The 11,479-nt window shown below is 41.2% G+C and overlaps 1 protein-coding gene and 1 long non-coding RNA gene across 2 annotated transcripts in view; one reads left to right on the plus strand and one right to left on the minus strand.

The window, feature by feature from the left end:
* Window positions 1–11,479, minus strand: part of LOC141752461 (uncharacterized) — a 143,984-nt gene that overhangs the window by 95,386 nt on the left and 37,119 nt on the right. The gene's annotated exons all lie outside the window — the stretch shown is intronic.
* The window catches only part of rtn4rl1a (reticulon 4 receptor-like 1a), a 96,777-nt gene that overhangs the window by 83,141 nt on the left and 2,157 nt on the right, over window positions 1–11,479 (plus strand). Inside the window, exon 2 of the mRNA XM_074610444.1 lies at window positions 9,264–9,718. Coding sequence (XP_074466545.1) covers window positions 9,264–9,718 — 455 coding nt within the window. The remainder of the gene's footprint in view (window positions 1–9,263; window positions 9,719–11,479) is intronic.

Raw genomic sequence — 11,479 nt, forward strand, 5'->3', positions numbered from 1 at the left:
AGAAGTGGACGCAGTCACCGTGACGTCACCCATTGGTTTGTGGACTGCCGTTTTTGAAGCCTTAAGTTCGGCATTTTGGCCGTCACCATCGTAGTTTTTTGGCCTGTCGCCATTTAGATTTTTGGGCCTTTGCCATTTTGGATTTTGGCCGTCGCCAACTTCATATTTAGCCGTCGCCATCTTGGTTATTTACAACCAGAAGATACACGAGAGGGTGGAGCTAGGTACAACCAACGCCGAACAAGACATTATCAGGTGCCTAAAAGGTTATAATTAACTTTCATGAACTGAAAACACACTGTGAAAGGGTTAAAGTTGTAAGACGAAAACACAGACAACACCCAGACCGGACAATGCCGCGGTAGCGACCTGTCTATCACAAGGTAGCCACATCCTAAAGCATTCCCTGCTTTATGGTCTATTTGCCTCTAAATGGGACCATGATTTATTAAATGAACATCATGTTGTATTGAAGAAGACTTGAAACTAGCGATTGAGACCATAAACTCATGTTTACAATGTTTACTGAGGTAATAAATCAAGTGAGAAGTAGACTCATTTTCTCATAGACTTCTATACAATCAGACTATTTTTGCAACCAGAGGAGTCGCCCCCTGCTGGCTGTTAGAAAGAATGCAAGTTTAAGGCACTTCAGCATTGACTTCTGAAGTTGCCCACTGCCAGCAATTCATCCTGCTCGAGCCAATCAAGGACACTCTAATGAAAAAAATAAATACATTTACAAAAAGAGTATTCTGATAGATGCAGAAACTCTTTGTCGGTCTGCAACATTTGTGTTCTTTAAACCAGATCCCAAAGTCATTACTACGCCAACTTCTAAGATGTTCTGTGACCAGACAGGATCATGGATCCTACTCTGGCCGGTCAGCCAGTGATTTGCCTGTGAGCTTTGTTTAATTTATTTTTTGTTGGGGGTCACATAAGTAGAACTTTATATAAAAGAAACTTTCAAGACTACGAAATAGTAATTCCGAGGCCGCAGAGGATCGTTGGTGCAGAGCCGCGATATTGACCTGATTTGTCTCCAATATGAAGATGGATGTAATGGTTATGTACTATATTACATGAGGGGAGGATTATATAGTGCAGAGATATTTCAGCTGTGTCTTTGAGGCAATGACGCCATTTAAATCTCTCATTAACTCTGCCAGAGATTTATCACCATTTGAATGAGCAACGCTAAATGATCTTTGGGATTATGCTAAGCTAAATCAACCACCAACAAGAGAGGAGCAGCATCTATATTGAGTGTGTGAGCTAGCCGTCGTCCCTCCTGTACCCTCTCTCTCTCTGCCTCCTCATTTTTTTTTGTTGTTATTTCTCTCCCTTTTAACTCTGTTTTTGCTCTTGCGTTTTGTTTTTTTCTGGTTAAATCCTGCCACTGCTTCTTAATTAGGGTTGATTATCTGTGTCTGTATGTGGGTGTATGCGCCCCGCGGCCGTGTGTGTGTACACCTGGATGCACAAGAGAATGCATGTGTTTCAGTGTGACTAAATGTTTTTTTCTCTCTCTCTCTGCAAGTTGTGTTAATCAATTTGCAAGTGTTAATCTGAATCACCTCATAGAAGGTCATAGAATTAGTTGGCAACTCATCAGAAGTCACAGTTGTGTTCCGTGCAGAGCAGACTAGACATTTACACTCCTACCTATATAATGGTCTACGCTTCGCAGTAGATCCCTGTCACCCCATCATCCTTTTTTAGCTCCTCGCTCTGCTCTCTTTCCCTCCCACACCGCCACGCTGTGCCTCTTTCCCCTTGCCTCTGCTTTCATGTTTTAAGAGCTCCTCATTCCCTTTGAGTACGATCTTGCCCATTCCTCCCCTCTCGCTGGCTCCCCCTCCTCTTCGTCTTCTCTCACATTCCCCGCTCCGTTACTTTCTCCTTGTGTTTGCCAGAATGAGTGGCAGGTGTCTCCTCCAGATGCCAAGTTGTAGTTGGGAGGCAGTTGTGATGATGGCCTGACAAGCAGGATGTGTATGTGTGCTCCTGTTCTGTGTGTGTGTGTGTTTGCACATTAAGACTGGTGTGGAGTGATGGGAGAGAGACAGAGGAGGGAGATGGCTCTTGTAATTGAACCCTGGCTGTGCTTGATGAAGCTTTCAGCAAACATCTAACCGGGGAGGCTAAGATGAGAATTTAGACAAACAACCAGCGGGAAACGGACGCAGAGGCAGAGAGAGCAAAAGAGAGAAAATGAGTGAGAGTTGTGATTAAAAAGGCATCACTTGCTGAAATGGACAATTAGTGGTATAAAGTGAAAGCCATGTGTGTGTACCAACCCAGAGGACAAAAGGACATCATCATCACCAGTGTGATTATGAACCAATCAAGCTGGAATTTGAACAGCAAAACATCTTTGGACGGTGTGGTGTAGAAGACAGTCGCTTTTCTAAAAGTAGAATTACACAATATGGCCACAATGTAGACACCGCTCGCCATATACTGTTGTGTTCTTTTGGTCTCAGGCTGTTTTTTCATGGTTCCAATTATTTTTTACAACACTTTGATGAGGACGCTTTGCTGTATTAACATGACAACAACCCCCCCTGCACAAAGCCAGGTCCAGTTTGCTGCAAGCTCCAGGCCTGCACAGAGCCTTGACCTCTGACCTCAACCTGACTTCGCAACACTTTTGGGATTAACTGGAACGGCGACTACGAGCCAGGCCTCATCGCTCATCATCAGTGTCTGATCTCATTAATGCAAATCCCCTGCAGCCAGGTTCAGAAATCTTGCGAAAAGCTTTTCCAGTACTTTATTACAGACAGTGGAGAGACGACAGGTAATGAGGGAGATGCAACAACATGTCCCTAGTTGGACATTGTGGTTCACGGTCAGCATCTTAACCCCTGAGCTACGGGGGCGCAACATAGCGGCAAATTAATGCCCATCGTTTTGGAATGAGATGATTAACAATTACATGGTGTGTGGATGTAATGCTCGTGTGTCCACATACTTATATACCGTATGTATGTGTAGTGACTGAAGGTTCTAATTGTGTAGTATTATTGTTCAGGTAATTTATGATGAGCACTAGAGAAAAAGGAGCTTAGAGAAAATATGTTCTTTGATTGCTGCCTTTTCCCATATTCAAGTAATCAAATTTTAAAATGATTTGACACAGGCAAACAGAAGACAATTAAGCTGCAGCCCTCATACCGCGCTCCACCTTTGTTCAACACAGCGCCCGGTGGACAAAATCACTCAAAATATTTCAATCTTAAGAAGGTAGTTGGTATCAACTGAGCTTTAAAACATTACACCCCCTTCACCAGAGATTCACACCGGGCACAAATCACTTTTATGGAAACTCACCCTGATTAATTTCCCTATTTAACAGCAGTACATAGGGAAATGCTTCATGAAGAATTAGTGGTGAAACATATTTTTATGTACCTTGACGCTCCTTACTGGGAGGTCGGAGGCTTGGCTTAATGCCAGCCTGATGCCTCCGCTAATTGCTGATTTGCAATTAGTTGTCTATTTATGCATTGCAGGCCATGCTAGTGCTGTGGAGCTGAAGGCAGTTGAAAATCTACAGTAGTAAATCCAAGGATGTGCTGATGTGGTGTTACGATGGTTGAAAAACATGTTAACATTGGTAAACAAGGTATCAAGAATTTGTTGCTGATACAGGATTGGGGATTTTCCCTCACTGGTGCTGAGAGACATACTTTTAAAAAAACATCTTATGCATTATACAAATGCTTATACTATTGAAACTAGACTTGTTCCGATACCGATACTGCCCAAAATTTGGTATCGGCGAGTACACCAGTCTGTGCACCGATCCGATAACATAATTTATTAACCCAGAAAGAAATCAACTTGTTTAACCGGAAATCAATTCTTCCGAAGTAAAACGCCGATATGTACAGTATATGTAAGGCTTCCGTTTCGAGGGATGGCGCTAGTGTTGCCAATTTCAGCACCAGCAATATAAAATATTTGAAGACGCATCAGGCGAAAGAGCAATGCGACTTCACCAAGGCAAAGGGGGGGAAAACAAAGGACGAACCGCAGAAGTAAACGTTGGAAACCGCATTCCAACGACGAGATAAATTCCACAAAGACAGCCCAAAAACAATGAAGATATTATATTTATTGCGCTGGTATCAGATCGGTACTTGGTATCGGCTGGTACCGCAAGCTCAGGAGTTGGTATCGGAACATCTCGAATTGAAACATTGAACTGCAAACCTTTTTTTCTCGTTTGCTGCCTTGCTACAGTATCAAAAGCAGATCAATAAGTGAGATAATTCCCTGTTTTACGAGGCAAATGATAAATAAAATGTTTGAACGACTGGATGGAGATTTGCTGCCCTCAGCGTTACAGCGTCGGCAGCTTTTTTTATCTAATATATCATCACTTCCATCTCTCAATCTATACATTTAAACACCCACAAGCAGCAAGCAGAGATGTACACACATCTGCACACATTTCCCTCAGATGGGCTCAGATGTACAGTATACAAGCACGACAAGGGACATTCGCTTTTTCAAACGCTTATGTACACACTATATTGCACAATAAAAAGCAGAAATATATATAGAGGATATAACTGGAACGAATGAAAGAGGCAATGCAGAGGAAGAAGGAAGTCAGATGTAACGCGATGATGAAAATACATAAAGAAAAAATGAAAGACTGCAGGGGTAAACATAAGGCAGAGACAAAGCAATTGGAAATGCAAAACACCGCTAGAAGCACTATCACAAGAACATGTCAAGCAGACTTGTAGACAATTTGAATGTAAAAAAAAAATATAATGGGACTAGTGGGAACACCCAGTTGGTGAGTTTAACAGTGGAAACTTACACTGACAGCTGAAAAATAACAATTGTCATCGGTGTTGATGATTGATCAAATCCGATCCATTCAGAAAATTGCTTAACTCTCATTTATGGAACCCTTTCTAGTCGCATGTAGAACTTACTTTACTAAGACATGAAGAACTAAATGTCACGGCCATGTCAGTTTTTACAATAAAATGTATAAGCTCAATGGATCTAATAAAACTTCTATTCAAATAATGATAGCGATTCTCACTACTACAAGGACACAAAGTCACAGATACATACAGACATACAGTCAAAGATGCTCTATAACACATTACATATTTTTACACACTCACTAGAAGCTTTATACCTAATTACCAGACACAGCAGGCGGGGCAGACAGAGCAGTGCAGGAAGATAAAGCTGTGGAGGAAGGAGGCAGAAAAGCATAAAGCAAAGGGCAACACAGATGGACAGATAAAGCAGAGGAGAAGGGAGAGGAGGAGGAAAGAACAGAGAGATAAAATCATTTTGATTACCCCGGGGACTGAATACACGCTGAACGTTGCAGCTCATAACAATAACGTTTGACCAATCAAAGTTATAGACAGATTGTGAGAAAAAAAATGTGTGTGGACAAATATTACAATGTGTGTTAAATGATGCTCCAGTGAGAATATACAGTATATTGACATAGCCGGGCCAACCGTGCGTGCTTTTAGTGCATGTGAGGGTGCCCCATGGCCACTGCTCTGCATTGCTCTCATACGGCGGTTACAGCTGATAACGCCGCCCCGATCGACGGCACCATCATGGAAGCGTAGCAGCAACCCTCCGGTCCCCCCCCACCCCCAGGTTAGCACTGTTATCTCAGTCAGCACTGATGACGGTGTTTGCACCGTTAGCTGTGAGCCGCGGTACACCGTCGCCATGTTGAGAGCCGTTGAGAGGCAATAGAAATGCTCCCAATCCTGTATTTATTATGTTTAATCATAAGGTACATTATAGTTAATGTTAATGTTATAGTTAATCGCGATTTATCGCAAGTTATTAATACTCTTATCAACATGGGAGTAGGTAATTATGCTTGCTTTATGCAAATATATGTATATTTATTATTGGAAATCAATTACCAACACAAAACGATGACAAATATTCTCTTGGGTACCCATAGAACCCATTTTCATTCACATATCTTGAGGTCAGAGGTCAAGGGTCCCCTTTGAAAATGGCCATGCCAATATTTCCTCACCAAAATTAAGTTTCATATGATGCCCGTATCTTCTCACTAGCTTTAAAACTGATCTCGCTACAACCTAAAAATCACAAGTTGCGTTAATGCGTTAAAGAAATTAGTGGCGTTAAAACAAATTTGCGTTAACGCGTTATCATGTTAACTTTGACAGCCCTAATAAATTGACAAACAAGCGTAAAATCCACAAATAATTAAGTAGATGTTGCAGACACTACAGGGAAAAACATTGTTTTTCATACACTGATCAATTTTGCGATTTTGGGCTATCTTGCTTCCATAACATGTCTTCTTTCAGACTAGTGGAAAGAAAACATCCAAAATACACATTTATGTGTTTATTGTACTACACTTTGTCTATTTACGTCTGTAGATTTCACCTAAATTCATCAAAAGTTAGCATTGGATAATGCCTCATTTGCATATTCAAACATTACATTTCGGAAAACTTCTAAACTTGTAAGTAATCAACTGGGAAAGTTCATGCCGATATCTATTAGTTAACATTTTTTTGACCCTATTCACCTGTAGTGTCCTGCAGAATGTATGGAATTTTACAAAACACATCTTTGAAGGCCGTTTTCTCAGAATGACGTTTTTTTTCTCACTCTGAGCCAGAAATCTCCACTTCAGTAGCACATCCACCAAACTTTCCAATTTAATTTTCTATCTCTATTCTGAAGTTTTTTACAGAGGAGTTCGTTCATATAACATTCATAGCCTCATATATATAACATTTTATTCCTAAAAACAGGGCGAAATTGTCTTTTTTATGTCTGTTTTATGTCTTTTTTATGTCTGTCTGTTGTATTTTACGATTTATAGAGTGATGAAAAGATATCCAAATTGCCTCTATAAAAACCTTTGACCCTAATATGTCAACAAAATGAAACAAGAATTTTGAACCTGGCTTTATCCAATGCTCAGATTTCTGTTTGGGAAATTTATGCAACTTAGCACATGCCTCAAGCATATTTAAACATAGAATTTCATAAATCCACGAATCAAGTAATCAACTGGGGAAAGTTCATGGTGTACTGTATTAAAATTATTACCCTATTCACCTGTGGTGTCTCCCCCCCATCTATATTCATAAATGTTAAGTATTCATTAATTCATACAGTATTAAAGAGAACTGCACAGTATTGATTTGTTGTTGGCACCACAGGACAGAAGATGGGCTGCCATGACGACAGCAGTGTTTTATTTTTTTAATTTTTATAAAAAGGTCAGCCTTGTCAAATACAACAGACACTGCTCTCACAATAGGTTTCAAATGAAATGTCAGGTAAACAAAAAGACATGAGGTCGAACACATACAGTACATACTGGTGTGTACGTGGTTACACAAGTGTACAGAGCTACACGGACACATGTTTACCACACAGGATAACACTGCTCCGTCCTCTGCTGACATCACAGAACATGCTGTTCTTTACAGAGCAGCAGTGTCCGGGACGAACTGACATCTGTCCATCACATCTGTCCATGCCACACACACACACACACAAGGCTGGACACATGTAAGCACCTGATGTTCATATTGTAACTCTCTTTGTCCGGAAATTAATCCCTGGATCAGCATGACTCCAGTCCCCTTTCTTTTTACTTCTCTGGCCCCACAATACATCAAACACTGTATGAGTGATCTAACGCAGAAGAAAAAATAAATAAATAAAAAATAAATAAGGCTTGAGACGAAGGGAACCTGAAAACAAAAAGTAATATCCACTTCACAGGCATGCTGCAGATGATCCCCGCTTCATCCTCCACCTCCTCTCTCTCCCTCTATTCCTCTTGCTTTCCCTTATTGTGGGAATGTATTACAGGTGTGGTGCATGATCACTTGTAAGCAGGAGAAACATTGATTTTCTGTCGCCTTTAGAGGATAACCAAAAAGATATAACGCTGTGCGGTGCATGATAGGATGCTGTGTGTGTGTCTGCTGTATCGTGAAGATTGGTCCAACGAACGCATAAAGAAAATGTTACAATCATACTATACTACACAATAAAGAAAAACACAAGACCGCACACACTGCTCCAAATATAGCTTGTAGACCTGAGCAGTGCTTTTACGCATCTGTGTGTGGTGGTGAAGGGGCCTCTTGGTAGTAAAGGGATAGTTTGGGTGTTTTGAAGTGGTGTTGTATGAGGTACTTATCCATAGTCAGTGTATTACCTACAGTAGATGATGGTCAACGCGACCCCAGTTTGGAGAAGCAGACAGAAGTTACTAAACAGAACCAAAACAATGTACTGCTGTGGACGGGGCTGACAGCAAAATGTATTTTAGCCACTTAAAGGGACTGTTTGTAACTTTTAGAAATGCTTGTTAACAGCGACACCTGTGGCAGTTAAGTCTGCATCGGGCTCGCGCTTGCTCGCTCTAACAAACACACTAACTGATCAAGGCAGCGGTAGACCAACAACTCCTGTGTTCTGCGAGGGGAAATTACAGTTTTTTTGGAGTCTGGTTGTTTTGGCGAGATAAAGGCTTCAGTTCCCCGTCCGAACGGCAAGTTATACTGGCAAGAATATTCTAAATATAGCGTACACTTAAACTCATATAAATTTTTTTAGGTGGGCCTTTCTTTTAGGTGGCTAAAATACATTTTGCTGCTGTCCCTGTCCACAGCAGTACATTGCTTTGCCTCGGTCCGGTAACTCCCGTCTGCTTCTCCAAGCTGGGGGGGTGTGCCGACTGCCTTCTACTCTAGGTAATACACTGACTATAAGTACCTCGTACAACCCCACATCAAAAACACCCAAACTGTCCATTTAACGATTTTCAAGGTTTTTTTTCAAAACATGAAAAAACTGTCCCCTGAGTTTGGATATGAGTTTAAGATAAAGATAACAGTAAAGGGTATGCAAGGTTAAGGTTAAGGGTGAACAGCTTGGGAAGGAAAATGTGTGACAAGAATGAGCTCTCAATAGAGATAGCTCTCAAAGACAATACATGAATGTCTGTGTGCGTACGTGGATGTGTGTTTGAAAGAGATTTGTGTCAGCCTTGTAATTTGTCTGCACTGAACCATGCCTATTGTTGTCCTTGTAAACTGAGAGCAATGAGTGTTTCATTTAAGATGTGTCTGATAACAGGAGCTCTGCTGTATGAATTCAATTAATTCTGCTTGTCTTTTTCCTCACGCTCTCTTTCCCCTTCATCTCTTTTGTTGTCATTCTCCTCTCTTCTCCTCTCTCAGGTTATGGTGGGGTGGAGTTACTGCTGGTGCTCTGTGGCCTGGATCTCTCTCAGCCCTGCCCTCGCCACTGCATCTGTTACACTTCACCTAGCACCGTGTCCTGCCAGGCGCACAACTTCCACGCCGTGCCTGAGGGCATCCCTGCCCAGAGCGAGCGCGTCTTCCTGCAGAACAACAAGATCCAGCGGCTGCTCCGCGGCCACTTCTCGCCCACCACCACAATGTTGTGGCTTTACTCCAACAACATCTCCTACATACAACCCTCCACCTTCCACGGCTTCGACCGCCTGGAGGAGCTCGACCTCGGGGACAACCGGCACCTGCAGGCCGTCGCTTCAGACACCTTCCTTGGCCTGGGTCGGCTACACGCGCTGCACCTATATCACTGCGGCCTGATCACCCTGCCTCCGGGGATCTTTGCGGGCCTCAATAATCTCCAGTATCTCTACCTACAGGTACATGGATAACAGCCTCCTTTTATCTCTACTGTATATTGCATCTGCCACCAACAATCGCATTATGGTGTAATCTCTCCATCAGCCTGGCTCAGCCCTTACTGCCTATTCTGATTTATTTTAATTGGATGATGATCAAATGCTAGCTGTTATCCTGAGTGCAGAGAAAATACGGCAAAGCAGCCCTCACATTAAAGTAACCTACAGAATAGCTTCTGTGATCAACCACTGTAGGAAAACAGAGCACACAAATCCATATATGATTTCATTATTTACATGGTGGGTTTATGAGGAGAAAAGCTTGTAGTATATGGAAAGGATCCATATTATTGATGGGAAAATCAATTGATATTGAGTGAGTGCGGTGATGGTTACAGCTTGACAGCATTCTCACCTCATCTGTAACAGCTTGTCAACACCTACAGCTAGTTGTGAGTAAATCACCCACGACCATTGGCCTTTAACACTCCTCGACCTTAAACGCACAACTCAAAGGTCAAAGAAAACCCTCTCTGACACCTCTTAAGGGCTTTGCACACCGAGTCCGTGTTTTTCGTATGTGTTTGTTTTAATCCATCATCCAATTAAAAATGTTGCGCACAGAAACCTTGCACACTGAGTCCAATGTCCTTTATTATTCTATTTATTGCGAATTTTTGCAACAAACAGAATAATAAAAAAATTAATTACGTGGGTGCAATAAATAGCGCTAGTCCAAAACGGGGCTAATGAATGAATGAAATAAGCAAGAAGCTATCATTTAGCTAACTAGACCAGTGGTTCCTAACCTTTTTCCCTTAAGGGACCCCTTTTCTATCATTGAGTAAACTGACTAAAGTGACATATTTTATGTATATTTAATATTATATTCAATACAAAACAATAAGAACAACTGATAAACTGTACAATTAAACCAAATAGTGAACGCAAAAACTGCAGGATATTTGTGTAAAATGAGTGATTTGGATGAATTTGAGCAGATTATTTCTTGCGAATATTGCATCAGAGATGAGTTTTCCCTGTTATTTTTATGAACCTTTAATACAATTCTTTATCTGCATCATGCATTTTTAAATTCTTAACAATCATTCATACTTAATAGTCTTCTTTCTTTGACAAATTCAGTGTTTTCTTCTCCCTGACGCATGACCATTGTTCCAGTTCTTTGGATGTTTATATCTTAAATAATAATCCAAACTTTAAAAATAACAATTTTGTGTAGTTTTCTTCACAGAATTTAATGAAATGCTGAGATATAGGCCAACTGTATATTTTTTTTTTTAAAAGTTGTCCTACACCCCTTAAAATCAAGAAGGCCTTGCGACCCCTAGTGGGGGTCGGGACCCCTAGGTTGGGAACCAGTGGCCTAGAGCATAATCACTAGTGTCTAATCTTTCCTACATCCTTTGTTTTGCAACCATTCCTCTGCAATCACCTGCCACAATCTACAATAAAGAAATGAAAGAGGGATGCAGAATGTAAAGATAAAGTGCTTTGTGCTGGGAGACAATGTGAATGTTTATTATGCCATTTTGAATGATGACGTTTGCACGGGCAGTGGCTCCAAGTAGTCAAACAACCTTCTTTTGCTTTTTGACGGATGCAAAAAATAGCGCAGAAAACCTGTTCCGAAAATTTTAATGATGGACAAAAGTCTGAGTGTCTGTCTGTATATGTCATTTCGTATTTATTTTTAAACATGCAACAATTTCGACGAAAAACACAAACTTAGTGTGCAAAGGTCTTTACACAGCTCACCAC

This window comes from Sebastes fasciatus, chromosome 16, assembly GCF_043250625.1.
Source record: "Sebastes fasciatus isolate fSebFas1 chromosome 16, fSebFas1.pri, whole genome shotgun sequence".
Lineage (NCBI taxonomy): Eukaryota > Metazoa > Chordata > Actinopteri > Perciformes > Sebastidae > Sebastes > Sebastes fasciatus.